Source organism: Alternaria metachromatica, assembly GCF_023757995.1.
Source record: "Alternaria metachromatica strain BMP 0045 chromosome Unknown scaffold_15, whole genome shotgun sequence".
In the NCBI taxonomy this organism is placed as follows: domain Eukaryota; kingdom Fungi; phylum Ascomycota; class Dothideomycetes; order Pleosporales; family Pleosporaceae; genus Alternaria; species Alternaria metachromatica.
The window spans coordinates 37,054-62,850 of record NW_026055506.1 but is presented as its reverse complement, the minus strand read 5'-3'; the positions used below and the strand labels follow the sequence as shown (position 1 = coordinate 62,850).

Sequence of the window (25,797 nt, the reverse complement as noted above, 5' to 3'; positions counted from 1 at the left end):
ACTCTGTTGGCGAAAAGAGTTAAATTGATGCGCTTCATCGCTCATACATTGGCGATTCTAGCCTGTGCAGAACGTCACTTCGGTAACCATGAAAGGCTCTCAAAGAACTCCCTCTCTGCGTTACCATGGTCACCAAAGTCCGAGGTGAAGAATGCCTCGCTTCCATCCGAGTTGAGTAGATCGAAATCGAACGGATAGCCATCAAGGGGTACATAGCTTGGCATGGTATCCACTGTTGCATCGGTTCTGTTTGGTGTTATCCTTGGGCCTTGCGCCGTTGCTGCCTGTACATTTGCATGTCCGGATGCTGAAGGCCCAAAACGAGGGACTGTGGACTTTTCTGCTTTCTTATACCAGTTAAGAAGACCGTTGTAGCCCTCTTCAGCTGCATCGTTTGCTTCCGTGACCGCAGGTTGATTGGGCAATGGATTGAAAACGTGGAGTCGATGCAGCGCAGCTTCCAGTGTCTCCAGGAGCGACACTTCTGAACGCGCGGAATCGCCCGCCGAAGCCATTTCTCTGATCGCTTGTAGACCTACTTGTAGGGTGTTTGCGAACTCGTTTGTACGGTAACATATGCTATATGCGATCAAGACCAGCAGTGATGCACGGCAGGAACTATACTCGGCATATGACGACTTTGCAAGGCCCATGTCGCCCGTCTGCATGATCTGACATGTGCTGATAACTTCCTTCGCAGCCGCAACGCAGTCCTGGACTAAGAAGTCCCACTGTGAGTGAGACTCGGATGCTTTCCTCCGGCGTACTTCTGGGGATGCGGATGCGGCATTGGCGTCCTTGGAATGTACACTGGTCCGCGCGTGACGGTGCGCGAGGATGAAGGGTCGTCCGATAAACATGTGCACTAGGCAGCACTCTAGTCGAGAATGAATCAATGCGCGGGATTTTGGTAACTCTGCTTCGTGGTTCGCAGGAGGCGATAATACACCCCCGCGAGGAGGCGACCAGGGCCCTCCCAGATCCGCCTTCATGCGCTTGATACGGTCCAAGATTACCCCGACTTCAGCGTTCGCACATGTGCGGAGACACGATCTAGCAATACATAGTCAGTTGATTGTCTTCTATCTCCGTGTGTCAAGAAAGTCTTGGTCTGGACTTACATTTCGTGGTGGAATGCTTCAGCTTGCCTTGTGAGCTCGATTGAATCCAGGAGACCTTGAGGAGCGAAATGGTCATCATTCATGAGGTGCGATTCAGACCTCTGAGGCAGATCTGCATCGATATCGGATCGTACGATGGATATCGGGCGGCCGTGGTATATACCAATTTTTCTAGTAGATCAGACTTGTGAGCAAGAGGACGAGGTGGTATCGAAGAGTCAAGGGCCAGCAAACCTTTCCATGCAGTAGGCTGTCCACCAAATGCGACGCCTGATTTCTTTTGTTCTCGCATCGAGAACGTTGCGCGAGACCTTTCGGTGCATCCCGTTTTGTATGGCCACCTTGATAGCCAAGTTTAGATAGATGTAACTCAGCCCAGATGCATCGATAGGTAAGGAATATAGGCCGAGAAGTAGAAGTGCCTGGACACTGAGCAGCGAGCCAGCGTGAATGACTTCCGAAAGCAGCTTTGCTACTTGACGGTAAAATCCGGATCCAATCTCGAGCTCCCAACTACTCTGAACTTCAGAGTCCGTTGCAACACGAGTACTGCAATTATTGTGGCGATCGGGCGATTCTAAATGGACGTATTGGGTTCCGACTGCCAGCACCATCAGTACTACACATATTGCAGTAACATCCTTGGAGCGTAGTGAGACGGGCTTGGTGTATATGATATCTAGGATGTCGTCAAACCAACGTCGGTCTACGTAGTAGTAGACGCTGGTGGCATGTTTGAAGAAGACATTGGTCAAGAATGTGGCAACCGGACGGGGTGGCACAACAGCAAGAACGTCCGAGATGGAAGTCGAGGCTGGATCTGCCTCGCCGACGCGAATGAAATCTGGTACCCGCGTTATGTTTTCGGAATTCTGACAGAGATAGTGAGTAAACAGGAATAGACTAGGCTAGCAGTACGTACCTGCACATTGGCTTTGGCCATAAGATCGTCTATATTGCGTTTGATGTGCATGGAAAAGTTCCAATGAGAGAACTCGCCTGAGTAATCTGCACAGCGACAAAAGCTCTCGTCAGTGTGCCTGAGGAATTACGAGGGGGTTTACGAAGCACATACGGACTGTCGTGCCATCTACGCGGTCAATGGTACAATCCTCGTCTCCGATATCAGGGCTGTCAGACACTTGGGCATTCGCCGACAGCTCGATAGACTCGGGTACGGTCGCATTCTGGTCGCGTGGTGGAGTGGGCGAAGACAGGGAATCGCACGTGCGTTGTAGAGAGACGATATCCAGGGCGAGGTTGGGGAAATGGTGTTTGATTATGAATTCCATGCATCGCATGCGGTCCATCAGCTCATTGGGCGAGGCGGGAAGGCCCGGTCCTCGCTTGTCCACTGCAGCAGGTGCAACATTGTATCTACACGGTCGGCGCAGATGGCGGCAGCGTCTACAAGGTGTCCCATCCTCACATTTCTCTTTGAGACGGCGACACTCATCACACCTATGCGATGCTTGTCAGCCAAGACTCTACCTCGCGTTCTTCGGCGAGACAGTGGTGGGTCTTACGCGCGAACTGCTCGTTGTCGCTCTTCTGCCGCTAGGTGACGCTTCTTGGTGGGTCTTGGAGGCTCGACGTCCATAGCTCGAGCTGACTAGGTATGAGCTGAAGGAATTGAGTTGGCGGAAGGGTTTTCAGCATACGTCGTGAGTTCACAGCTGTCAACGACGCCCCCTCACTGAAGCGCGAGCGATAAGACAGCCGAATGACGCGCAATGCAGCGACGTTGAAGCCGTCCAGCCTCCTGCAGGAACGCTCCGCACAAAGCTTGTCCGTTATCGGTTAGCAGTAAGCCCGGCTTATCACAGACGGCGATACCCGCATCCTCACAAAAGATAATGGCGAACCTCGGGCAAAATGCTGGGAGCGGGGAAAGAGCATGCGGAAAGAACATTCTTTACTAATGTCATTACGTGCCGGAATAGACGCAGCAGTAGTACTAATGTCATTGAGACTTCTCTACAATCTGCTGCGCCATCTCCATGAGACCTCCAGCTACCACCTCTAATTTCACGTCACTAAAAACGTCGAGACAAGCTTCTTTCTCGTACACCGAGCTCCATGCTCCACGAAACCCGACTTTTGTGGCCGCTGCGACATCCCACATGTGCGCGGCAGCGAACCATTTCACATCGTTTCCTCCGAATCGATTCCACACAGACTCATAGGCGCGGAGAGCGGGTTTAGCCACGCCTAAGTTGTCACAACTGACGAAATTCTCCAGCGGCATGTCTACACCGGCGCGCTCGAAATAGCCTCTGACTCGTTGCACATCCCCGGTGGTGAAGCACCAGACGGTAAAGCCGTTGTCGCGCAGCAACTGGAACGTCTCCCGACAGCCAGGTCGCAGCTGTAAAGCGGAATAGCCTTCGATGCACTGTTCCCGCTCCTCTTCAGTAGCTACAGCCCGAGGATCGGAGACGCCACAAAGGCAAAGGGTACGGTAGAATAGTCCTCGGAGAATATCCTTGTAAGGCTTGTAGCTTTCGGAGATGGACAAGAATGTGAATTCCAGCTCAGCAGCTGTCTGCCAGGTGTACCCGAAGTGTTGCGCGGTTATGTGGTGCTCGCGAAGTTTTGCACCCAAGACTGAGTCTATGCGTTCGTAGTAGGCGTCGAACGATACGCAGGTGCCGACGACGTCGAACACGACGTGCTTGAGAGGCTGTGTCATTTTGACTGTCGGTGTGGTGTGTGATGACCAAAATCGAGGAGCTCGACAGAGATTGATGCTAGATATGTCGGCTTGGCATAAGGAGTAAAAGACACGTGGAGAACAGGCCCCTACATGATGCCCATTATTCTCATGTCTTGCTACACTGAGTACCGGTATCAGTGGCTAGTAGAAGGCCGGCCCGGTCGAGGTGACTGCTGCAGCGCTCGGACCAGGTAGTTATCGATCGCGACCGGATCGCGACCGGTTCGCTTACCCGGTTCTCCAGGGCTGCCACTGACACACAGGTACCTAGGTACGATAACGATGAGCAACGTTTCATCAGATTCCGGACCGGTGTCATTGTCTCTAGAGCTCGAACTTTCTAGATCGAAGTTGTAAGCTCGATGACCGGGCTAATTACGGTACCCGGTCGATTTGCGAAATAGCGGTGATGGAGCACAGGTATGAAAGCGTGTACTATGTGGCTTGCCTTGCGAAACATGCTCTCTGTCCGCCTGTAGAAAGTAGTCAGTCATTCTCAAATTCTCGACATGGTTTTACCTACTGCCAACCCCACCAAATCCTATTGGATCGAGGCTGCGAAATCGCCGTTGCGCAACTTCCGCTCCAGCGAGGCGTTACCAGAGGAGACCGATGTGGCAATAATCGGCGGTGGTTATGCCGGCGCATCGACAGCTTACTGGATCAACAAAGTTCGTGACCACAACACAATGAGTTGTCCGCTCATTAAGTCTAACGTATAATTAGTACACGGAGAATGCTTCCAGGCAGCCTCATGTGACTCTCCTAGAAGCTCGTGACATTTGCGGAGGTGCCACCGGACGCAATGGTAATGGCACTTGCATCACGCGCCTTGGACAAATACCTAACAACAAACAGGAGGACAATTGAGGCCACATGCGTATTCCCGCTATGTGAAATGGTCGAAGCGATTTGGCCCCCATGGTGCCATGGAGCTTATCGAACATGAGATGGCTCATTTGCCGGCATTCAGGGATCTAACTGAGGAAGAAAACATCGCGGAAGAGGTCTGTCTCAAGTTCGGAGAAACTTTCGATGCTGCCATGACCGATGAAGCCTGGACGAGACTCAAGGGCGCACTTGACGCCATGCGGAGGGATCATGGCGACGATCACAAGATCGTCAAAGTATGCAGAGTGATCGAAGACGCACACGCGGCGGAGGAGTTTACGCAGATGAAGGGTGCTCTGGCTGCAGTGGTGCATCCTGCAGGGCAAATGTCGGTTCTTCTCGACTGTACTGCTCCCACGCAAACCTACTAACATCGTCTCAGATGGCCATACAAATTGGTGCACGCGCTTTTGCGCATCGTTCTGCAGAAAGGCAATCTCAATCTGCAAGCTCATACACCAGTCACGGATGTCTCAGCGCGAGACGCCGAGGGCTGGATCACAGTCAAGACTGAGCGCGGCAGCATTCGTGCCAAAACAGTTGTCCACACGACAAACAGATGGGCTTCTCATCTTCTTCCTGAGTTCAGTAATCTCATATTGCCCGACAGAGGGGCCATTGCCGCGATTAAAGCGCCCCCGGGATTCATAAAGCATACTGGTGCCCAGCATTGGGACTCAATGGTCAATGTAAGGCTTACAGATGCTCTCTTCACAATCGACGGCCCGCTGACGAAGACAGAACTATCACCTCCAGCTCCCTCCACCTTACAACACTATCATCATTGGAGGAGCAAGGCAGCTTCTTGTCCACAAGCCAGGAGATTGCTTTCCCAACGATAAAGAGGATCAGCAGATTGCCGGAGCAGCTGCATTCTACGAATCTTGGGGTGCCTCAGACGTCGCAGGCTCGCCGGATGAAGTGCCCGCGGGACTCAGCAAGGACGTGAACGAAGGCGGCTCCTGGACTGGAAGTAAGATATGTCATACCAGTGAACTTGAAGTACATTCCGCTGACTAAATAGTGCAAACCGAATCTGCAGACGCATTTCCGTTTGTTGGTATGGTACCACAGCGGCCGGGCCATTTCATTGCAGCCGGATTCGCGGGACACGGTATGCCTCGTGTGTTGGGTTCAGCTGCTCACATCACGCCTCTTGTTCTGGAGTCGCTTTGTGTCGAATACAGCCAGCCCCTCATTGCCGCTTCGTTTCCTCCACTGCCTCAACCGTTCCGCACCACCGCTGAACGGATTGAGAGACTCCAGGATACGAATCTCAGTGCACTCGCTGAGGATTACAAGCACAGGTGCGAGGAGAGTGCGCAGAAGCCATTTTGCAATACTGCGAGGGTCATGGCTGTGCTTGGGATTCCTCCTTCATGGGATGATGGCCAGCAGGTCATGGCCCAGCTATGATGTGAATGTATGTAGTTTAGAGTGAAGATCCGCGTGTCGTACAACCTACTATATGTGCCAGTATATACTATCCTCTACACTTGCTTATCGTACACAGTGACTTGCCGGTGTTCTAGTGCAGGGTTGCCTTAATCCATGCGGGATAGGCATGATCGTGCACTGCTTGATTCTAACCAAGATTATGGTGTCTAAACTTTGTCAAATTTGCACATACGACCATAGAATCTTGAGACACAGCGCTTCCCGTTCGCTCAGCTGTACTTAAGCAAGATATCGGCCTATTAGTAGCTTCGTGGGTGACCAGAAGCGAATCCAGGCTGTTGTATGTTTTTGACCTTCTTTTTGCCCATCCTTTTTGCCGGCTTACATGGACTGCGCTGACGAGTTCCTGCATCTCTGTTATTGACACTCTCGCGCTACTACTGTAACAGACGTGGTGAATGCTAATAGGTTTGATAAGACATTGCTATGACAGTCCTGTGTCACAGGTCTCTAACCTTCACCAAGCTCACGCAATATCCGCTAAGGGGTCGCTTCTTTGCTCGTGCAACGATCTCTTTTGTCATCTTTTGTGCCCATAAAGAACTCTCTTCTTATATACCCAGATAGTACTTCCCCCGCTCGTACGCATAGAAGCTAACGGCAGCCATGGGAACGACCTTGACATAGCCAATCGTCAATCCCACAAAGAACCCTTTGTAACCCCTCTCCATGTATATCCTCCTCGTAACCTCCGGTATGCTAAGCCGGTGCCCATCGCCAACCACACCACCAACTTGCATGCGCCGCCGTATCACTTCCAAAGGATACGACACAGTTTGTGAAAAGAAGCCCGCGATACCGCCGCTTGTCAGCTCAGCCCAGTACCGCAGTTGTGCGGGTTTGTGACTCGTGGTACTCGATTCCTCGCGCGAGGTGTTCGGTAACGTGGTATAGGGAGCGAGGACGGGTATGCGCAAGAGATCGGACATGGAGTCGTGGGCGAGGAAGGAAGCGCCTGCGTAGGGTATCATGCCGAGTAGTGTGGGTGTGAAGCCGCGGAAGAAGTTGGAGAGGCCGGAGCGGGGTGTGACCTTTTCGACGACGTGTGTTGCGGTTGCTGTGATGGGGTTCTTCGGTTGCGATACGCGTGGTGCTTGCTCGGCGTAGATCTTGCGCACGATGGTTGCGAGACTGCTGCGGCCTTGTTCGCTGGTTTCGAAGGCAAGGCGCACCCGAATGACTTCTAGTGGATATGTGAGGAAGACGCTCATCATGCCTGCTAGACTGCCCGAAAGGAACCGTCGCGTAGGTGTTTCCTGCGCCTGGTTCTTTATTATGCGGCCGCGTATTTGCTCGTAGGCGAGGAATTTGATGCCCGCGTAGGGGAAAATGCGGAGGAGGGTTGCCGAGTGGCCTTTGAAGAGCCCACGTACGCCGGTGCTGGCGTAGATGTCGCGGATGGCGGTCGGGAAGCCGCTCCAGGAGCCGGCGTACTTTGCGAATTGGGGGTTGCGGGTTTGGAAGAGGATCTTGACGCGGTCGAGGGGGCCTACTACTGTTTTCGCCTATACGCTGTTAGTATCAGATCCGAGCAGTCTCTCTGCATAGGGAGAATTCTTTACATACAGCACATCCTGCGAATCCTCCTGCCAGTCCACTCTTGATCAGGTATTCCATGCTGTTCCTATCCATCTTCTGCCTCTTCGGCTCCATATTTGCGCCTCCCTCCTTCTTTGCCGACATGACGGCGTCATGGTCGGGTATTGTAGTGCCTGCGCTGTTTGTTTGCGCCGCAGTCGTGGTCATGATATTCGATTTGCTTCCGTCATAGCGGAGGAGATCCGTGGACATTCCAGAACAGACGTGCGTGGGGTTACCGCGACATGAATATCGTGTGTCTGTGTGTTTGCGCTTCCTTCCGTGTCGTCGTTTCGCGTGGCTATGACAGGACGCGTGTGCTGGAGGCGGGGCGTGGTCGCGTGTGTGTGGATTAGAAAGCAACGCCGTTGTGTGGTTTGGTGTTTGAGATGCCGCGATGACGTTTACCGAGGCTGATCTGCTGCTTTCGGCCGGTACTTCGCCCACACCATTCATCCGACGCTACCCTTCGGAAATGGTTTCCATGCAACACCACGACAACATCACGAGATCTCACATCAGATAATCTACGCGAAATGTGTTTATGAGACCACGCGATGATTATTTGGCGTGTTGTTTGAGATTGCAAACGGGGAGCAGCGATGACGTAAGACTTTAGAATTGGTAGGAACTTTCCATTACTCTTCTCTCTCTTCGATCATCTCTCATCATGGCTTCGTCAAATCCAATTATCTACCAGAATGCGGAGGCGGACGTCATATTGATCGACATACCGACGTCAATCGCAGCGGCACAAGGCGACCGCGAGGGAGTGCTACTCTCTACTACGCCTTTGGAAGCGCCCATCGAACCGAAGGAGGACTATCGACCCAAAGCGAAGAAACCTAGAGCGAACGAGAATCAAGCACAAAGCGCGGTGAACACACAGCATGTCGGACACCGTAGTTCGCCCCATGCGACAGTGGCAGAAGCGTCCCAACACGACTTTCAGTCGCTGCATCTTGACGACCTGCGGTACAAAATTCTGGCTGAACATGCACTCGGCCAAATCCGCGCACAAGTTCCAGGGCTGTGGTGCACACAGCGCAAGTTGATGGCCCAGGAACCACTCCGTGGGAAAGATGAAGACATGGACGTTGATCAAATTTCCGAGAAAGAACTCGAATCTCGGATGAAGGAGTGGGCTTCATGGAGCGAGAGCAAGGAAGACGATACCGCATTCAATCTGCAGCAGATGATGGCTTCTCTCGGCGCGACTTCCGAGGTCGCAGAACCGGCCACTGTGGCACCAAAGTGGATGATGTCGTACTGCCCTGCACGTGAGACTGCAAGTAGTACACAGGTCGCTGAAACGGTCTCGCCAGACGCACGAACCGAACCATGGACAGGCGCCTTCCACAACCCCAACCACCACTCCCTGTCGCTATCCATCACCGAGAACACGTCGCAACCTGCTCAGCTGGGTCCGGAGTATCGTTTCACAATACCACCTCGATCCACATTCTTTCTTAGCGATTCCACGGCGTCGGATGCCTTCCGTACCTCATTTCGTGAGCTTACGGATGAGTTCACCCTTCCACGACACTTCGACCTCGTACTGCTGGACCCACCATGGCCCAATCGTTCAGCCAAGCGGAAGGGCGCGTATGAACAAGTTGGCGGCATGCCGTACCTCAAGAAGATGCTGTTGAGCATGGATATCGACAGCTATCTGGAACACAATGCGCTGGTCGGCGTCTGGATCACGAACAAGGCAGCACTGAGAGAACATGTGCTTGGGCCCGGCGGACTCTTTGAAACATGGAACGTGGGCTTGATCGAAGAGTGGATATGGATCAAGACAACAACCAAAGGCGAGCCCATGTTCGACATTGATAGCGCCATGCGCAAGCCCTATGAGATTCTCCTGCTAGGTCGCGCAGCCCCAAACTCGTGGACGACAATGACACACGCGCCAGCAGTCAAGAGGAGAGTCATTGCTGCTGTGCCAGATATCCACTCACGCAAACCGTGTCTGAAGCAGTTACTCGAACCCTTTCTGCCGGATCCGACTGATTACAGCGCGCTTGAGGTCTTCTCTCGGTACCTTGTCAGTGGATGGACGTCTTGGGGTAACGAGGTACTGAAGTACAACTGGGATGGTTACTGGGCCCCGGCCTGAAGCACCGTGGCCTCTACGAAGTAGGGTTTCATACTGCTTGCACATGGCATCTATGGTGGCAAAAGGTCATTGAGGGGTATGCGTGGGAGCCCTTAGCTAGCTCGCCCCGACGACTATGATCCGTGTGAGTGTACGTTGTGCTAGAGCTCTGACCTCGTGGTTTCTGAAGAGAGCATATCATCCATGCACTCAGTCAAAAGACGGGATAGTAATTGTAGTTTAGTGTAATAAGAACGGAGACATAGATCATCCGGGGATCTATTCATCCGTTCGTAGATCTGCATCACAGCGATATGCGATTATCCGCCGTTCATATCTACAGCCAGTTAAGCACACGTCTCAACACACACTCAAACAAACACAGCCATATCCACAGATCATCGGGTATACTCGAAGCAGTAACTGCCGAGACCCTTTCCTTCCTTTTGCATCCCCACCATGACGCCATATCCCCACCAGCTTCTTCATACAGACAATCCCATCTCAAGAAACCGGCTAAGAAGAGATCAGGGTCTTGACAAAACCCACTATATCTCCACCGCATACTGGAGAAATAGATGGAGCAAGAGGCAAAAGTGTGTGGACTGTGGAGTCGCGTACCCACAGCTCCACCCCACCACCACAACCCCAAATCCCACCCCACGTCTCCGAGATAATGACTGCTAACATTCTCGGAAAGCGGAGTATTCTACACTATCCTGACCAAGCTTTGTAAAGCTGTTGCACCCCATTTGTTAGGCATTCGGCCATCAAAAACATGGCCAATGCAAGAGATATCCATCGTTTGTATGTCCAAATTGCCCATAGTAGCACGGATAATGATAGCACGAGCCATAGTGAACCGAACAGAGCCCCCGTCATGATTACTGCGATTCCGCGTATCGAGCAGTCTGGACAAACAAATTCATAGATGTAATCCTTCGACCACACTGCGCAGTCGAAAATATTATCATGGAAAGCCAGTATCGCGCATAAAACCATAGACAAACTGATTGAGGTCGATGCGGTGTCGCGGAGACATTCTGAAAGCGACTTTCGCTCGTAGCGTTCATCTCGGGCGAGACACTGATAGTACAGGAAAAACTGCCACTCTTTATGTTGTTGAAGAGTCCATACGCATCGTTCCTTGTTGAGCCGGCGCCACATCTCTGTTATTTCTTCTGTGGTGTGATAATCATCAATCATCGCACGGAGCGTCGTAGACCGTGACATTGTTATGACGCCAGGCGAACAGGTCGGGTCTTGTTGCTCAAATGTATCGCTTGAGTTGCGCTGTAGAAGCCATTTATTAGTGACAGTAAAAATCGACAAGCTGATGATAGCAAAACCCACCTCGCGATTAGTATATGTATTAGTTACAATGTGCTCGAAAAGTACAAGGACGTGATGGGGCGGACGAGGGATCAACAGCGAGTCGGCGGGGCTGTAGGGCGGCACGCACAAACAGTCTCGAACGTGAGGCGAATTTACATGTCAAGTTCGGCGGGGCGTGGGGAATCCGCAAGCGCCCTCCGCCCTCGTGATGTGATGGGCACACTGTGTGTGTGCCCCGCGTGGGGTCCATTGGGGCAAAAACTAAGACAAGTGACATATGCACGATATCCGGACTAACTGGCATCACGCCTTATCGAGTAGGCGAATGAGCGGAGGGGCGCTGCCGCGCTGTGAACTCTGTGCCGTCTACGGGTGAGGAAGGAGAGGAATGCTGCGTGAAGCGCCTTTGTCACTGCCTTTCACACTTGTACGGCGGGAGAGGGCTTCGAGGCAGAAATGGGCCGCTCGGCGGATTCCATGTCTACCTTGTCGAGCCGGCTGCAAACTTGCTTCAAGCTGGAGGGCGTCGCCGATGAAGGACGTCAAAGAGCGAAGGGCCAGGGCGTCTTGTAGGGCTCACCCATCTCATAGCCCTGCGTTCTTGCAAGTATGCTGTTCATCTGACAGATGCATACCGACTCCGACTACGGAAGTCAAAGGATCGGCATACTTGCATTCAGGTGTCGCACTGCATGAAGCACAAGATGGAGGTGAGCGGTGTTGGGACGCGGTATCCAGGCGGTGAGTCACCGCTTTGAGGGTTTCCTTTGTCTACAGGCTCGATACAGTGTTGTTGGATTTTGTTGCGGTGGGCTAGAAGGACGCCTTGTGGTGTGCAAGTTGCTGGGGTTGTAAGGCTGAGTGATGGACTGCCTGCCATACTGAGTGGTGACTGTGCGTTTGTAAGAGAGCCTTGGATAGGTTTCGCAGATATTTACCCCTCCATCGTGGGATCTGCATTTGTGTAACGAATGCCTAACGTATGTCGCAAACGTTATCAAAGATGGCGAAATAGATGTTTCGTGCAGTTTGATCGTCGCGGTATGAATCTGACGATATGATTGTTCCAGTCGCACCCAGTCGCAGCTGCCAGATCAATGTAGTTGCGTGCCCTACTGCAGCGCCAACGCGAGAAGTCACCACAACACAACTGCGTACGTATCAGTATTTCCACCGTCCGCGGGTCGACAATCCGACAAGTGATCTTGCATCATTCTAGCATGTGCATCCCCGCGTCCACACTCCATGCTGCAGGTAATTCTCCGCTCAACATCAGCCACCGGAATTTCTCCCCTCATCTCTAAACGGAAGAATTCCAACCGAAAGCGACTAAAGACTGTGTACTCTACAACCACGGATGATCTCTGATAGAAGCCACCTTACCTGCCTGTCGAGTACCTAGTGACATGCAGCCTCGATGCAGGGCGATGGCTGATCGCAACGGCGGTCTAGGCTGCGAGATTCCCATGGTACATTTCAATCCTGCCAAACAGCCTACTGCCGGCTGCACTTCCCAAAGAGGAAAGTGCAAGGAGTTTGGTAGTATTTGCAAGATGGCTCTGGATTGCTGGGCTTGCGCGTTCGATAGCGAAGTAATAGTGCGAGGCCTGAAGTCTGTGTTTTCTTCGCTTGAACCGTTCGTACCGCTCAAACCGCGGCCGTATTGATTTCTTCACCATGGATCCACTCACCGCCACTGCACGGTATTGTTGCATGAGCTGAAGCGACAACACCTGCTCCACAGCCACAGCACCCGGCCGGTTTTCGCCAGCACCCATGAATCGTGGGTTTGCAGTCTCACGAAAACATGTCGGAGTTGCTTGTTTTGTTACTCCACTTCGGAGCGCTGAGATTTTTACCCAGTTGAGTCGTCTTATCGTTCGGATCCACATCGGACCTTCCATGTAAGGGAATGACGGGCTTCTAGTCGAAGGCTGTAGCCGCACCATAAGCACGATGATGCTACCGGCCCACTCACGTGCAGTTTCACCGAGATGGAATTTGTTGACTTCGTACTGGCATGTGGATATCGCAGCAGAGACTTTTGGCGATGGATTCATGTTTGCAGGCCTGCAGGAAATAATAACGCCGTGGCCGACGTAGTGCGGCTCTGCTGCCCGACGACGTCATTTTTGAAGTTTGGTGATGGCATAGAGACTTGATGAAGGCAAGTGATACGGGGTTGGTATGGGGTCGAGGATGGGGTCAGCGGCACAGTTGCTTTGTCGGCCTTGGTTGTGGGACAAACGTCGTCATGAACAGGTGCTGTTTCATGGGTCGGCAGACCCTGCGTCGTGCTCGAGGTTTTGCAAACAGCCAGGTGGTGCCTTGCATGCGCACTTGCAAACAGGGGAACCCTCCTGGACGGTTAGTTGAAGTTTATTGACAACCTTCCGAGCTTGGTCGCCCGCCCGCATTCTGTGCAGCAATAGCTGGCGGGCTAGGAGTAGCGGGAACGTGGTCTGGACAGCTGGCCGACCTTCTGACCGAGTCGCCAAAGTGACCAAACTGTCAGCACGGCGAGAAAGTGACCGTGGTGTGAGGGTGAAATGGAACCTCGGCAAAGGCAATATGGGTGTTGCTCGACGCGAGGAGGCGTGCACGAGCCCTTCTGAACGGCGGCGCATGGAAGAATGGAAGAACCTTCCACACTAGGCGGACGGACTCTCACGATCCCCAGTTTCCTGAGCGAGCACAGACGCTTTTCTTCACCCGACCCCAGATTACCGGCAGAGTGTGCAGGCTGAACGGGTCGCGAAAACGTGGAGATGAAGCAGGGTGCTATATTGCTGTATCCAGCCGAACGCAGACACAAACAATGTAGCCGACAGGGCTGATCTTTGTGCTCCGTTTCCTTTATGGTGTTTGCGAATATATAGGCACAAAGGGCTTATTTGGGGATACCGTTGCAGTAACGATGCGAACGGGAGGGTGTGCTCACTGCATGCGACGGACATTACAGATCTCTTCTCAGCCTCCCGCACACTGCAGGTCAGCCGTAAGCGTTGGAGTTTCCTCGCATTATCATGATCCAAATGCGTGCATCCAGGTCGCACAAAGTTACTGGACTTTGTTCGGGCGCAAGACGGATCCGCAGCGGCTGCAAGTATGACTCCTGCGAGGCGTCTCACGGCGCGATAATGGCGGTTGTGAAAGTGTACATTGTATGCCGGGCCGGCATGTACCTCGCTACATTAATTGGTGGCAATGCTACTTTGCTCCGCGCGTCGCAGGGTAACTGCCGGCTATGGAACGCTACTGGTGGTGAGGATGTGAAGGGGACCCGCAGGCTAGAAATTGTCTCGGAGGGCTCGAGTGGGGAGGACCCTGAGATCGGCGCGATGCATGTGATGGCGACTAATGCACCCCATGAGCTTGACCGGGTAAACCTCGATGCGAAGGGAAGGACATGTTCCGCGGGTTCATTCTTCCTTTCTTTACAATTTGGGAAGCTTTGTGGAGTGGTTTCGTTTCGAAACGGCGAGGATCTGCTTGTGTGTGGTCGGCGCAGGGGCGGGGGCAAACCAGGTGGCCACTTGCGACACCTGAATCAGGGCGTCAAACAGCCAGATGACTGTTTGGGCAGCATGCGCAAAAAACAATCGATATAATTCATTTCACAAGACGCACGGAGAAGCGGACAGCAACCCGGGGCAGGCGTTTGGGTTTCCTTTTGCGGATGTCAGAAGCCGCCGGATGAAAGCGTGGGGAGGGCAGCTAGGGTCTCCCTATGCCATCCCCGAGATGATCCTCTGACACTAAGCTTACTGCATCTGGGCATGCGATGAATCTTATCCTCGCGGAGACGGGCGTGGCGCGGATTGAGTCGTGGGGTGTGTAACCGCTGTCACTGTCACATCCCTTGTTCAGGTCTTTTTCTGGATGGCGTGCGTCGATGATTAAACAAGCCAGGTTTCTAGAGTATTGTCTAGGTGACGAGGCAGGTTTGGAGTGTTTAGCAGGCAGCAGACTCTGCCTGCTGGACGAGTCATCGTTGCATTTCGCATGTGCGCACGTCGATAGGGCCAGCGATAGACAAGCGCAGACAAGCGATGGCCAGGCGATAGGGCGAAGGATGGGCTGCCATGTCACGGTCTTCATGCCCCGACAGCCGGGATGGACTCACAGGCGCAGCGGAGCATACGGGGCTGACGGCTGCGGTAGCCAGAAATGGCAGCCTTTGTGAAGGGGCGGTCTGAGCTGCGTGGAAGCTCCGCCAACCACAGTGCACCCCCTCCAAAGAGCGGTCGCTCACCGACACATAACAAAAGGCAAATCATAAAGCGCCAAATAAAAGCGTTTCATGCGGACCGGAGCGAGGCGTGGAGAGTTGATTGTTTACGGCGGAGGATATATGGAACCCTCCCCACGGCCAGGCCTTCATCTGATCTTCATTCGAGACACACACACGCACACACGACCATTGCTTCTGCCTGACTCGAACGCCTGACCAGCGCAACCCCGTGGCTTTTATTTAATCGAGCCCCCCGAACGCCCACCCACCGTCGCATCGCTAGATCCAAGATCGCAAATCTCCCACATCGCTTTCCGAGACGCAGCCCGACGCTACCGGAGTAGCACCCGCAACCCTGTTTTTCCACCTGCCCCCAAACCCACATCGGCGTCATACATCATCAACCGCCCCTGCACCTCGGTCCAGTTGCCGCGACACTAGACTGACGAAAAAACCACGAAAACACACTGCAATCTTGTAGTGCCGAAAGTGCCCGCAAGTGTGTATATACAATAGCGACCCACCCCGTACGCTATACACATACCAATATTCACCCTCACCACCAACATCCTCACCACCATGCACTTCGAATCCTCTCCAGGCTCCTCACCATCATCCTCGCCATCAAAGTCGATGCCTATCAGCATCTCGCCCAGGAACATGGCTTCACCAACATCGTCGCTGTACAGCAACTACTCTACCAGCTCTTCATCATCCCGCGGCTCAACATGTGCTTACCCATCATGGCCTACGGGCCCATCGCTGGACCACCGCAGCGCACCTTCATCCTACATCAGTGACGCAGACCTCTTTGGCGAGGACTTTGACGACGACTTTGCCTGCCCGTTCCTCGACAAGGCGCCCGCTCCACCGCGCCAGTACCCCATGGCAACAGCACTCCCCGTCTTGCCACCACTGTACGCGCCCAAGAAGCCCAAGAGCGAGCGCCGTCGCAGCAGTGGCAAGCAGCGTCGCACTTCCAAGCCCATGACTCCCATCTCCGAGTCACCAGAGCAGGTTGAATGAGCAAGCATCGCCCGATAGCATTCGTGTTATTGTAAGTCTAAATCGCACGCATCGAATCGCGTCGCAGGACTAACGGCGTTATCAGAACTTATCTTGACAACATCGACGTCACCATTGTAGGCGCGCGCGTTGGCTCCCGTCAGCAGCGCGCTGGCATGGCTGAGTGAGTCACATGAGCTCGCAGTCAGTCAGTTGCCACAGTCAGCCTCACTCAGCATCCCTCACCGGGACCTGAGTTTGCCGCGTGTCGCGCCTCAGCCATCTGACATGGCATGTGTTCTCGCATCTTACTTCAAACACCGCGACATGTTACAGGAGCTGGTGGATGCAACCTTCCCCTCTCCCACATGTCAGCCCCAGTCACACTGTTGCTTGCCAACGGTGTGAACGTGGACGCCCCCACCGTCGCTGTCCACCACACACGACAGACGGCCCTGGGGTCGCGCACTCATCACTTGCATCGTCCAGCGTCGTTTGTGTGCGCAAACGTCTGGACCGCGTTCTTGCGCCGATCCTGGCGATCACGCAGAAAGAGGAGGAACTCCAAACACCTTTGGAGAGCGACAGAAGAATCGCATTGGAGGAGCGATATTGTGACGGATCTTCACATTTGCAGATTCTGCGGCGCTTTTTGCCAGACCTGGCCTTTCTTTCTCTCGATACCCCCCGCTTCCGCAAATCGGAATGCGAAATATGTATGCGCGCTTGTGTGCGCAAAAGGAGCGAGGCTTATTGTGGCTGATAAGCTCTCTCGCCTGTTTTTCCCTTATTGATACCCCCACCATTCAGCCATCGTTTAGATAGATACCCCATTTGAATTTTACTGCTCGTCTTACCTTGACAACAAGAAACACATCCTTGCCCTGTTCACATAGATTGCGCTTTTCGTGATGCCCGCCCTGAAATAGGATAGCGATGTGATGGGGATGTGATGGGCTTCGTTAGCTGAATTTTGGTGTGTGATTGTTGAGATGTGTGGCGCTCCCAGAGCGGGCTTCGGTAGTTCTACCATGTTTCTTCTGCATGATGCAGCGAACCCGAAGCCGTGGTGGAATATCGCTTTCCCTCCCCTATGTGTGCTCGAGTCGCGAACGAAAAAGCAAATTGCTGAACGACCAGTTGGGCGCTGTACGCGCAACGTCACTTTGCAGAGTCTCGCATGCTAAGTATAATATTGTCGCTGGGAGGCCCTACTGTCCCAATTCGGCAATCCCCTACTATGCGCTCTCTTGAATCCTGCCTGAGAATCCTTCCCTTCCTCATCGTCAATGTTTCCCATATATCGCGAAGATGTCCTAAATTGAGCTTTGCTTCAAATCTCGCAGGATCCATCGGTATTGGATGAACATTCTTCTCTTGCACGGATCCGCATATCGGTCATGCTGTATCACCATACAGTCTGGCTGGACCTGCAGTGCTGATAAGCTGCATGCTTGCCTCACCTAAATTAGTCCGCACGCAAGCTGTCCAGGAACGACACGCGATTTGTGCGAGACAATTCTGTAATTTTGCGTCCCCCGCTGTTGTCTTGCGAATGCCGTGGGGCAGAGTACACAGTACATTCAAAAAGAGGGGCGAAATGCGTGTGGCTGGTAGACGGTGTAGAGAAGTCCGGGATGAAGATCCTTAGTCGGGCGCTTCGCTTGCAGCAAGCCTTGAAGCGGAAAGGAGTGTGAATAATTCATCACGGAACTAAGGCAATGTGTGCCCAACTTCATGACACCCACCCCCGTTTCTGCGATACCGTTGGGTATAGCTCGAACGGTGTAAGACGCTGTTGAGAGCTAATGACACGGCCTGAAGCAGCTTTGCTAAATTGTTTCTTCATGCCGAGAGGAAACACGAGGGTTTTGTAGCCACTATGAACTGGCATGCATATATCACGACCGGGGAACGACGCTCGCATGCCAGATCGGCGGAGCTTTGACTTGGTTGAAGCTGACGGGGCGGGAGTAGATCGATTGTGCTTGGTTAGCGACGTGTGCTTCTGTGTCTCCTGCCTCTGCAGCGGCACGTTATGCTTTGTGCTTGGTTCAACGACAGAGGGTGGTGGTTCCTGGGCCGTATATGTAGGTATCAACACATTAGTCGGGCATGGATTGCAAGACGTTACCATGCCCCCGCGATACAAGCGGCTGGGTTTGAATGTGAAGTCGGAACTACCATCTCCTGGGGTCTCGCACGTCATGCGCGAGGTGTTGATGTTTCTTCCGGGACGGGCCATGGCTTGTGCAGGATAGTCGTTCAGGGACCGTGACCTTTGTGCCACCAACTTACATATCCGCTCCCGAGCGTTGCGGGTTGAGCGCGTTGCGCAAAAAGCTTGGGCACGATGCGCTAGCTGCCACGGTCAAGGCCGCGCAGTATGCGAACGGCTGGCCAAGCGGCAGGAGAGAAAATTGTGAACATGTCGTGATGGCGCTACCGTCACCGTACTTTGAGAAGAGTCATGGCAGCGTCGAGAACAGAGAGTCGTTATATGCATCGAGTCGACGAGGCATGTCGCATATTTGAGCACGTAGGGATCATCCTTTACGGGCCGGTCCAAGGCGGCCGTACCGCGATCTGATACGCTGGTTTCGAGCGCGAAAGTGTGATGATTGTGCGGTAGGCACATGTGCTGGCCAATGAGCGCCACCATCTCGTGTACTCTGTCGACCCCAGTCTTCCGCGTCTTCGTCCCTGTGCCGTCCAGCCCTCTGAGAGGCTGGTCTGTAAACCCACGCAGGCACGCCGGCGCGAACCTAACCATTAACGTGCGGTGTCACCAACTTGGCTTCCAGGATGGCAGCATGCGTCTGCTTCGTTCGTCGAGTCCCCGAAGGTCCAATGTCGACCTTTCACAGCTGGCGAGCGAATGAGGCTGCGCAACCCCAGCCCGTTAACGCCTTTTGCTGCCGGGTATGCTGCTCGTTGGCTGGACGGCACCAACCGATGCCATTCGTACTATTTCGAGCGAGTATCAGTCGGGCTTTGGAGCTCTAAGCGCCGTTAGTGATAGGCGGGCGTCCACGCGCTTCAACTCACACATCGCCTGCGCTGTTGTCGCTTTTTCTCTACCTTCTCGCTGCTTGCTTGCTTGTCTGTCTCTTCAGCTGCACGTTGTTGTACCGCCGCATAAGACGAAAGCGGTACCCAAGTTCTGTTTAACCGCCTCAACTTTGATTCCTGTAGAGACCGGGGCGGGGCCAAAGGGTACCCTCCTCCAGACGCCGTGGAGCTGTCAGCGCAGTGCTGTTTAGCGCGCTCTTGCTCTCTGCAGTGAGTTGGATTCCCCTGACGTCTTGCAGTTTCACACTCGCTCTTGTGCAAGCTCCTGATTGTACTCCCGTTATCCCAAATCGCCATCGTCTTCAACGTTATGCGCTTCGCGGGCCCTTGCGGACCTGACCCGACTGACGACCACCCATAGATCCAGCCCTCACCATGTCGACTGGACTAAGACAGCGCGCGAATTCCAATTCCATCAAAAGCAACTCGGTTCGGTCCACAGACGTCAAGCTCAAACCCCCGACGCCGGGCCAAGATGAGTTCGCATTCGAGCCCTGTGCGGCAACAGGCTCCTTCCTGCTCTATGCGCAACGCAACGTAATACTGGTACTTCACCACGACACACTGGCGATAGAGCGCCGCTTTGATAGGCATCGGGAAGATGTATCGTGGATATCAGTCGACACAACAAGCGAAAGGGGAGCAGGCCGGCTAGTCGTCTCGTACGACGCCGGCTCGACTGCAATTGTATGGGACTTGTTCACGGGCGACGAGGTGGCGAGATTTGCGTCGTATGAGCAGATCCGCGTCGCGACGTGGATGAGGAACGGAAACGTTGCTTTTGGTGAGTGACGGAGTCGGGCAGTCGCCATTGCCTGTTCGGGTGCTAACATGTGCATAGGCAACGCGCAGGGCAACATCATCCTGTTCGAGCCTTCCACATCCGAACACCTCTCCGCCAGAACCATCTTCGACCCAATTACCGCACTCGCACCAGCTTCAGACTGCAGAACATTCGCCATTGGGTACGTTGAGAAGACATCCAGTGAATTGGGCATCAATGCTAACACCTGCAGGTATCTCAATGGCTCAATCCTCATTGCCACCCTGCAGCCATCCTTCACCATCCTGCACACTCTCACCACCCCAAGAAACCCTTCGCCTATCGCAGGTCTTGCCTGGCATGGCTCTTCATCAAAGCAAAAGTCCGAGATGTTGGCGGCCCAAACATCAGACGGCGACCTCCGAGTATGGAGTGTTCCCAAGGCCCAGCACGGCAGCGACGCCCCATGTGTAATCCGTGTGCTCAACCAAAAGGAACAGAGAGAGCCCGGACCTTGCTGGTTTGCCTGGTCAAAGAACGGCAGGATCATACAGTACACCGAAGGGTATGTATCTTGGCATGCGCTGTCAATTCGTCCTCCACGCTAACACGTGATTTATAGTCAAACCTGCGCATGGGATGTCCGTACCAAGAGAGTGTCGTACGAAACTGTGCCAACAACCGATGGCATCGCTGCGATCTGCAACTACGGTCCGACTGCCACCCTCTTCACCATTGGACGCAACTCGAGTATTCAACAATACGACATCAACCCCAGCAATGGACCTGCCACCATGGTCGCTAACGTTCAGCATGCGCCTGCAAACACGCCTCCATCTCCACCAAGCTCTCTAGACGAACAACAAAAGCAGATGGAGACCCCCCTTACTGCTCTCCCATCGAAGTCGCTCCCACTCATGCTTGCCGACTCAGAAAGTAGCGCGGACGAGGGTGTCGCCATGTCACCGCTGCAGAAGATCGCCCAAGAGATGGACCAGCTAGAAGAGGAGCGCCGCGATCGTGTTGGTCCCCTCAGTCCTGTATCCAGCCGGGGCTCCCAGAGCTCCCGATCATCTGGCAGCGGCCGCGCTCCCCGTTACCGATACGACAGACCATCGCATGGCTCAGCGTCGCAGAGGTCCACCAGATCGAAGAGCTCGAACGGCTCCGGTACCATCTTCTCGTCCGGCACATCGTCCCTTGCTGGCACCTCAACACGTGAAAGCGTTTCCATTCGATCAATATCATCAGCTGCATCTTCATCCCGGTACGGCTCCTCAGCTCTCCGCAAAGAAGTCCTGCGAAGCCCGGAAGAATCCAAGAAGAACCAACACATGGATCTCTTCCCGTTCACCAAAATAAGGCTGAGCGACGTACCTTTCCGCCCCACGGATCTTGGGCCAGATCGCACCCCAGACGATCTTCGACTCAACATGCTCAAGGTAGTGTTTGGTTGGGACCAAGACATTGAGGATCTAGTGCAGGATGAACTGGCACGTCATTCCCCCGGTTCGGCCGCTGCTGTCCTTCTTTCGAAATGGCTGGGTGACCTCGGCGCTGATCTCATGGCTTCCATGGTTGGTTCCGAGTCAATGACTTCGTCTGACTGGATGTTGCTTGCTCTGAGCAACATGGGTCAAGGCTCGCAAAAGAAGGTTGGTGAAGCCTTCGTTCAGCGTCTCCTGGAGAAAGGCGACATCCACCCCGCCGTGGCCATCTTCCTCGGACTGGGTGAATACAACGACGCCATCGAGGTCTACGTGTCTCGGAAATATTACATGGAGGCCATCCTACTGACATGCCTGACCTTCCCAACTGACTGGCAGAGGCAATCTTTCCTAGTCCGCAAATGGGGAGAGCATGCAGTCCAACACGGCAGAGCGGAGCTGGCGGTGCGATGTTTCTCTTGCATGGGTCTCGAAACTACAGAGCCTTGGTTCTCACCACGCGCACAGGATGCCGTTTTCTCAGCCCAAAAGCAAGCGCTTCTTGGCTCACAAATGAGCCCCCCTCTGTCGCCTCCTAGTGGCAGTGTTGGCAGTAGCCGAGTCGCGGCCAGGATGGCCTCACTCAAGCTCGTCACGGACTTCACGCGCGGACCTCAACCCAGACAGATCGTCCGAGAAGAGGACGAAAAGACACCCATGAACGCCGGTGTGACGCCTATCGCAGAATCAGCTATCAGCCCAGCTGTAGGGCATGGTGGTTGGCTCGGTCGTGCTGCACGTGATGCTTCCAGGGAGCCGTCATCGGCACGAACTGCCACACCAGGTTCATACAGCAGGAAGCGTTTCCCTTCGCGATCTGACGCTGGTCGCAAGACTACCAACAACGAAGTCCTTGCATCGTTGGCCATCCCGGATCGAGGCCAGCGTAACGAGTCTCACCCAAGAACTGCCATTGACAATATCGGCCGCGAAGCGGAGACCCTACCATTCTCGACACGCCGAGCAACAAGTGGTTCCAAAGATTTTGTCCTTTCCGCAGCGACTTTCAACCCGGGAAAGTCGAGCGATCACCTACCTTCCCCAGCAGCTGGAGTGTTCGATGTTCTCGAGAAGAAACGTGCTGAGTCTCGCGGTAGCTCACGCAGTCGAAACATTCAAGAGCTTCATCTGGACATGCCGGAAGCTGTAGTTGAGACAGGTCCAGAGACAGGCTACAGCAACAGCAGACTCAGTCCACCTCTCACTGGCGCAAGCATCAAGAGCGCTAAGGCACGCAGCATTGATCAGTACATCAGCAGTCTTGAGGAAGCAAACCACTATTCTCAGAACCGCGCCAACTCCAGAAACGAGGAGAGGCCAGCTTCGCGCACTGCACGCACCCGCAGTCGCACTCGGGAGGAGTCACAGAACCGCGGACGATCAGGTGTTCGTTACATTCGTCAAGGAAAACGTTCCCCGTCCTCACCTGTGCCAATGTCTCCTGAAGACGCAGGTATCTACTCTTCACAAAAGAAGGAAATGGGAACTAGCACGGAAGATTTCGATGATGAGAGGTTCTACAAGATGAGCATTGCTTCTCCGGCTGTCACAGAATCTGTTGCCAGCACCCGCACTGCACGCAGCCGGGCACGACAGGGAGTCAGCAAGACAAGATCTTCGTCCAAGGCAGCTACTCGCCGCACTGAGTCTCCTGAAGGTGCCGTACGGGCCCGAAGCAGAGGCGCTAGCCGCGCATCAAGTCGCCGTCCAGTCGAGGGTCGCGGACGAAGCGCTCAGCGCGGAGAACACTCTCCCGTCTCTCCTCAACCCATGCAGCGCGACGATGATGAAGGATTTGCTGGTTATGAGGCCCCTCGCCAGCGACACCGCAGTAGTAGCCGCCGGCCTTCTGACAGTGCTATGAGCAGTCGTCGAGAAGCCTCCGAAGAGCGTCGCGCGCCACGAGACCGATCTGTGAGCCGAAAGCCCACGCCATTCCTGAGGGAATCTAGCCGCACACGAGGCTACGGACGCGATGCTTCTCCTGATTCCTTGACTTCAGGACGTTCGGGCGCGTCGCGCATGCGCCCTACCACGTTGTCAAGGAGGGCCCTGGCCGCTCGTGAGTTGGAAGAGCGCAGACTGTCTTTGGCTCGCCGGCCATCCGCTCCAGTCATTCCCCATCCTGGAGATCTGGCATTCCGACCAGTGTCCCACGAGCGGTCGAACACTGATGACATGCTAAACTCAATGTCGATGTATCGCGATCCAATTACGAGAAGCCAAACCGCGGATCCGGAGATGACCAAGAGAATCGGCGGCGCAGGACCGACATCGACGACATCTGTACCAATTGGTCTTCCAGCCAATCCTCGTGCCATGCGTCATCCCAGATACATGACTGCTGACCCGAATGACGAAGATGACATTCCAGCAGTGCCAAGTATCCCGGACAACATGCAATTCCAAGACTCGCACTCTGGAGAGACAGACGACATTGGGCCTTTACTTCCCGCAACCACTTTTGGTCAGCCTACTGCACCTCCAAGGTCCATGTCGGCACCTCCGCAGGACATCCTTCCATCCAGCACCTACAACTCGCCTACCTTCCCGATGGGCAGACGCCCCTCTGTAGGTGGATCTCGCGGTCACTCTCGCCAGAACACTATGCCCGATATCCTGCCTCAGACCAACTACAAGCGCCATAGCCCGCCGCCCATCACTGCGAGCATCGCCGAGACGATCCATGAGAATCAGAACCACAACCAAGTCATCATCATCGACCAGGAAGAAGACAGAGCCCCTCCTCTGCTATCTCAGCTCCAGCATCTAGCAACCCCACCGCCACCGCCACCACCACCGCTAAACCTTGGCGGTCACAACGGCATCGGTATGATCAACATTGCCATTGACAGCAACAGCCCGGGCGAGAAGCCCATGGAAGTGTCACCTACCAACCCTTCCGCTACAGGCTCCCCACATGCACACCGTCGGGGACGCGGCAGTGTGAGCGAAAACCTGGGTATGACTTTCAAGCGCGTAACTGAACGCATGCGTAGCACCAGCCGTGGACCTCAGCGCGCCAAGTCTCCACCTATCACTATGACCCGCGCTGAGCGATCCCCCTACGAGAGCGTACCAGAGTTCTCCTTCCCCCGCGGACCAAACACGAGATCCCCTCCTGGCGACTCGGGCAACCACCACGACTCCTACTTCAACCAGGTTCCTCCTCCGCCTCCGCCGCCACCACCGATGCCCCAGCCCATGGAGCAAGTCATTCCTCCGGACAATGGCCAGCCATTTTACAGGAACCCCAAGGAGCTCCGCGCCAATATGCCTCCCAACACCCTCCAAGCTGGTGTATACCAGGGCGGCGAAAACACACCTATGATCTAGGCTCTTAGGCCTTCATCACCCTTTCCTCATATACCATGTACAACTGAGACGGCCTACTATAACGACAAACCTTTGCATCTTCAACACTCTCCCTGGCAACCCTTGTCCGTTGATAACAACATCTACTTCTCCACCACCTCCTTTGGCATCTTTTACCATCATCAAGCGTGTCATTACCGCATTGCTCTATTTATCTTGTCTTTCTTGTTCTCGTAGTATCATTTAGCGAGTTGGGTTGCAGTTCAGCTTATCTTGTTGTCCACACATGTTTTGTATCTTCAAGCCAAAGACCTGGATCTGGGAAAACACCTTATCTTTCCCACTAACGCTTCGCGGCGGATTATGTCGATACCCTTTTTTTGTATGTAGTTAGCTTTGGCATTTGTGTGTTTTGTGTTTTGAACTGGCGGGCTGGCGGGATTAGCATTGCATTCGGAGGATGAGGATTAAGGGAGAGAGAATTCGCATTAGGCGGATTGACGGGTCTGTGGTTTATGGTACATGGGGAAAAGAGCTGGAAATCTTTCATCTTCAACGTTAATGTACATGCTTCATGATTGCGCTTTCTTGCTTACCTTGGCCTGCTACGTCTGTCCTTTGCTGCTCTACCGTCGTTCCCGCACCTACCTTTTGCCCAAAGCGACTCAACTCCGCCACCACCTTGTCTATACTCATCACTGTTGCCCCGAAATTGCTCATC

The 25,797-nt window shown here is 53.9% G+C and overlaps 7 protein-coding genes across 7 annotated transcripts; 4 read left to right on the top strand and 3 right to left on the bottom strand.

Annotated features, from left to right (window-relative positions):
• Positions 1 to 74: 74 nt before the first annotated feature.
• J4E83_006563 (uncharacterized protein) lies at positions 75 to 2,094 on the bottom strand (the record flags this gene model as incomplete). The annotated part of the gene is made up of 4 exons (XM_049333475.1): positions 75 to 1,053; positions 1,122 to 1,292; positions 1,356 to 1,993; positions 2,044 to 2,094. 4 exons carry the CDS (start codon positions 2,092 to 2,094, stop codon positions 75 to 77), a joined length of 1,839 nt encoding a protein of 612 aa, XP_049187197.1.
• A 990-nt stretch (positions 2,095 to 3,084) lies between these two features.
• Positions 3,085 to 3,813, bottom strand: J4E83_006562 (uncharacterized protein; the record flags this gene model as incomplete). Its single annotated transcript, XM_049333474.1, has 1 exon — positions 3,085 to 3,813. One exon carries the CDS (start codon positions 3,811 to 3,813, stop codon positions 3,085 to 3,087), a length of 729 nt encoding a protein of 242 aa, XP_049187196.1.
• Positions 3,814 to 4,346: 533 nt separating this feature from the next.
• J4E83_006561 (uncharacterized protein) lies at positions 4,347 to 6,144 on the top strand (the record flags this gene model as incomplete). Its single annotated transcript, XM_049333473.1, has 6 exons — positions 4,347 to 4,508; positions 4,564 to 4,645; positions 4,696 to 5,056; positions 5,111 to 5,417; positions 5,470 to 5,701; positions 5,753 to 6,144. The coding sequence occupies 6 exons, from the start codon at positions 4,347 to 4,349 to the stop codon at positions 6,142 to 6,144; spliced, it is 1,536 nt and encodes a 511-aa protein (XP_049187195.1).
• A 593-nt stretch (positions 6,145 to 6,737) lies between these two features.
• Positions 6,738 to 7,869, bottom strand: J4E83_006560 (uncharacterized protein; the record flags this gene model as incomplete). The annotated part of the gene is made up of 2 exons (XM_049333472.1): positions 6,738 to 7,691; positions 7,753 to 7,869. 2 exons carry the CDS (start codon positions 7,867 to 7,869, stop codon positions 6,738 to 6,740), a joined length of 1,071 nt encoding a protein of 356 aa, XP_049187194.1.
• Positions 7,870 to 8,434: 565 nt separating this feature from the next.
• On the top strand, positions 8,435 to 9,886 carry J4E83_006559 (uncharacterized protein; the record flags this gene model as incomplete). The annotated part of the gene is made up of 1 exon (XM_049333471.1): positions 8,435 to 9,886. The coding sequence occupies one exon, from the start codon at positions 8,435 to 8,437 to the stop codon at positions 9,884 to 9,886; it is 1,452 nt and encodes a 483-aa protein (XP_049187193.1).
• Positions 9,887 to 16,013: 6,127 nt separating this feature from the next.
• J4E83_006558 (uncharacterized protein) lies at positions 16,014 to 16,460 on the top strand (the record flags this gene model as incomplete). Its single annotated transcript, XM_049333470.1, has 1 exon — positions 16,014 to 16,460. The coding sequence occupies one exon, from the start codon at positions 16,014 to 16,016 to the stop codon at positions 16,458 to 16,460; it is 447 nt and encodes a 148-aa protein (XP_049187192.1).
• Positions 16,461 to 19,886: 3,426 nt separating this feature from the next.
• Positions 19,887 to 25,097, top strand: J4E83_006557 (uncharacterized protein; the record flags this gene model as incomplete). The annotated part of the gene is made up of 4 exons (XM_049333469.1): positions 19,887 to 20,295; positions 20,353 to 20,476; positions 20,528 to 20,839; positions 20,897 to 25,097. 4 exons carry the CDS (start codon positions 19,887 to 19,889, stop codon positions 25,095 to 25,097), a joined length of 5,046 nt encoding a protein of 1,681 aa, XP_049187191.1.
• Positions 25,098 to 25,797: the final 700 nt, after the last annotated feature.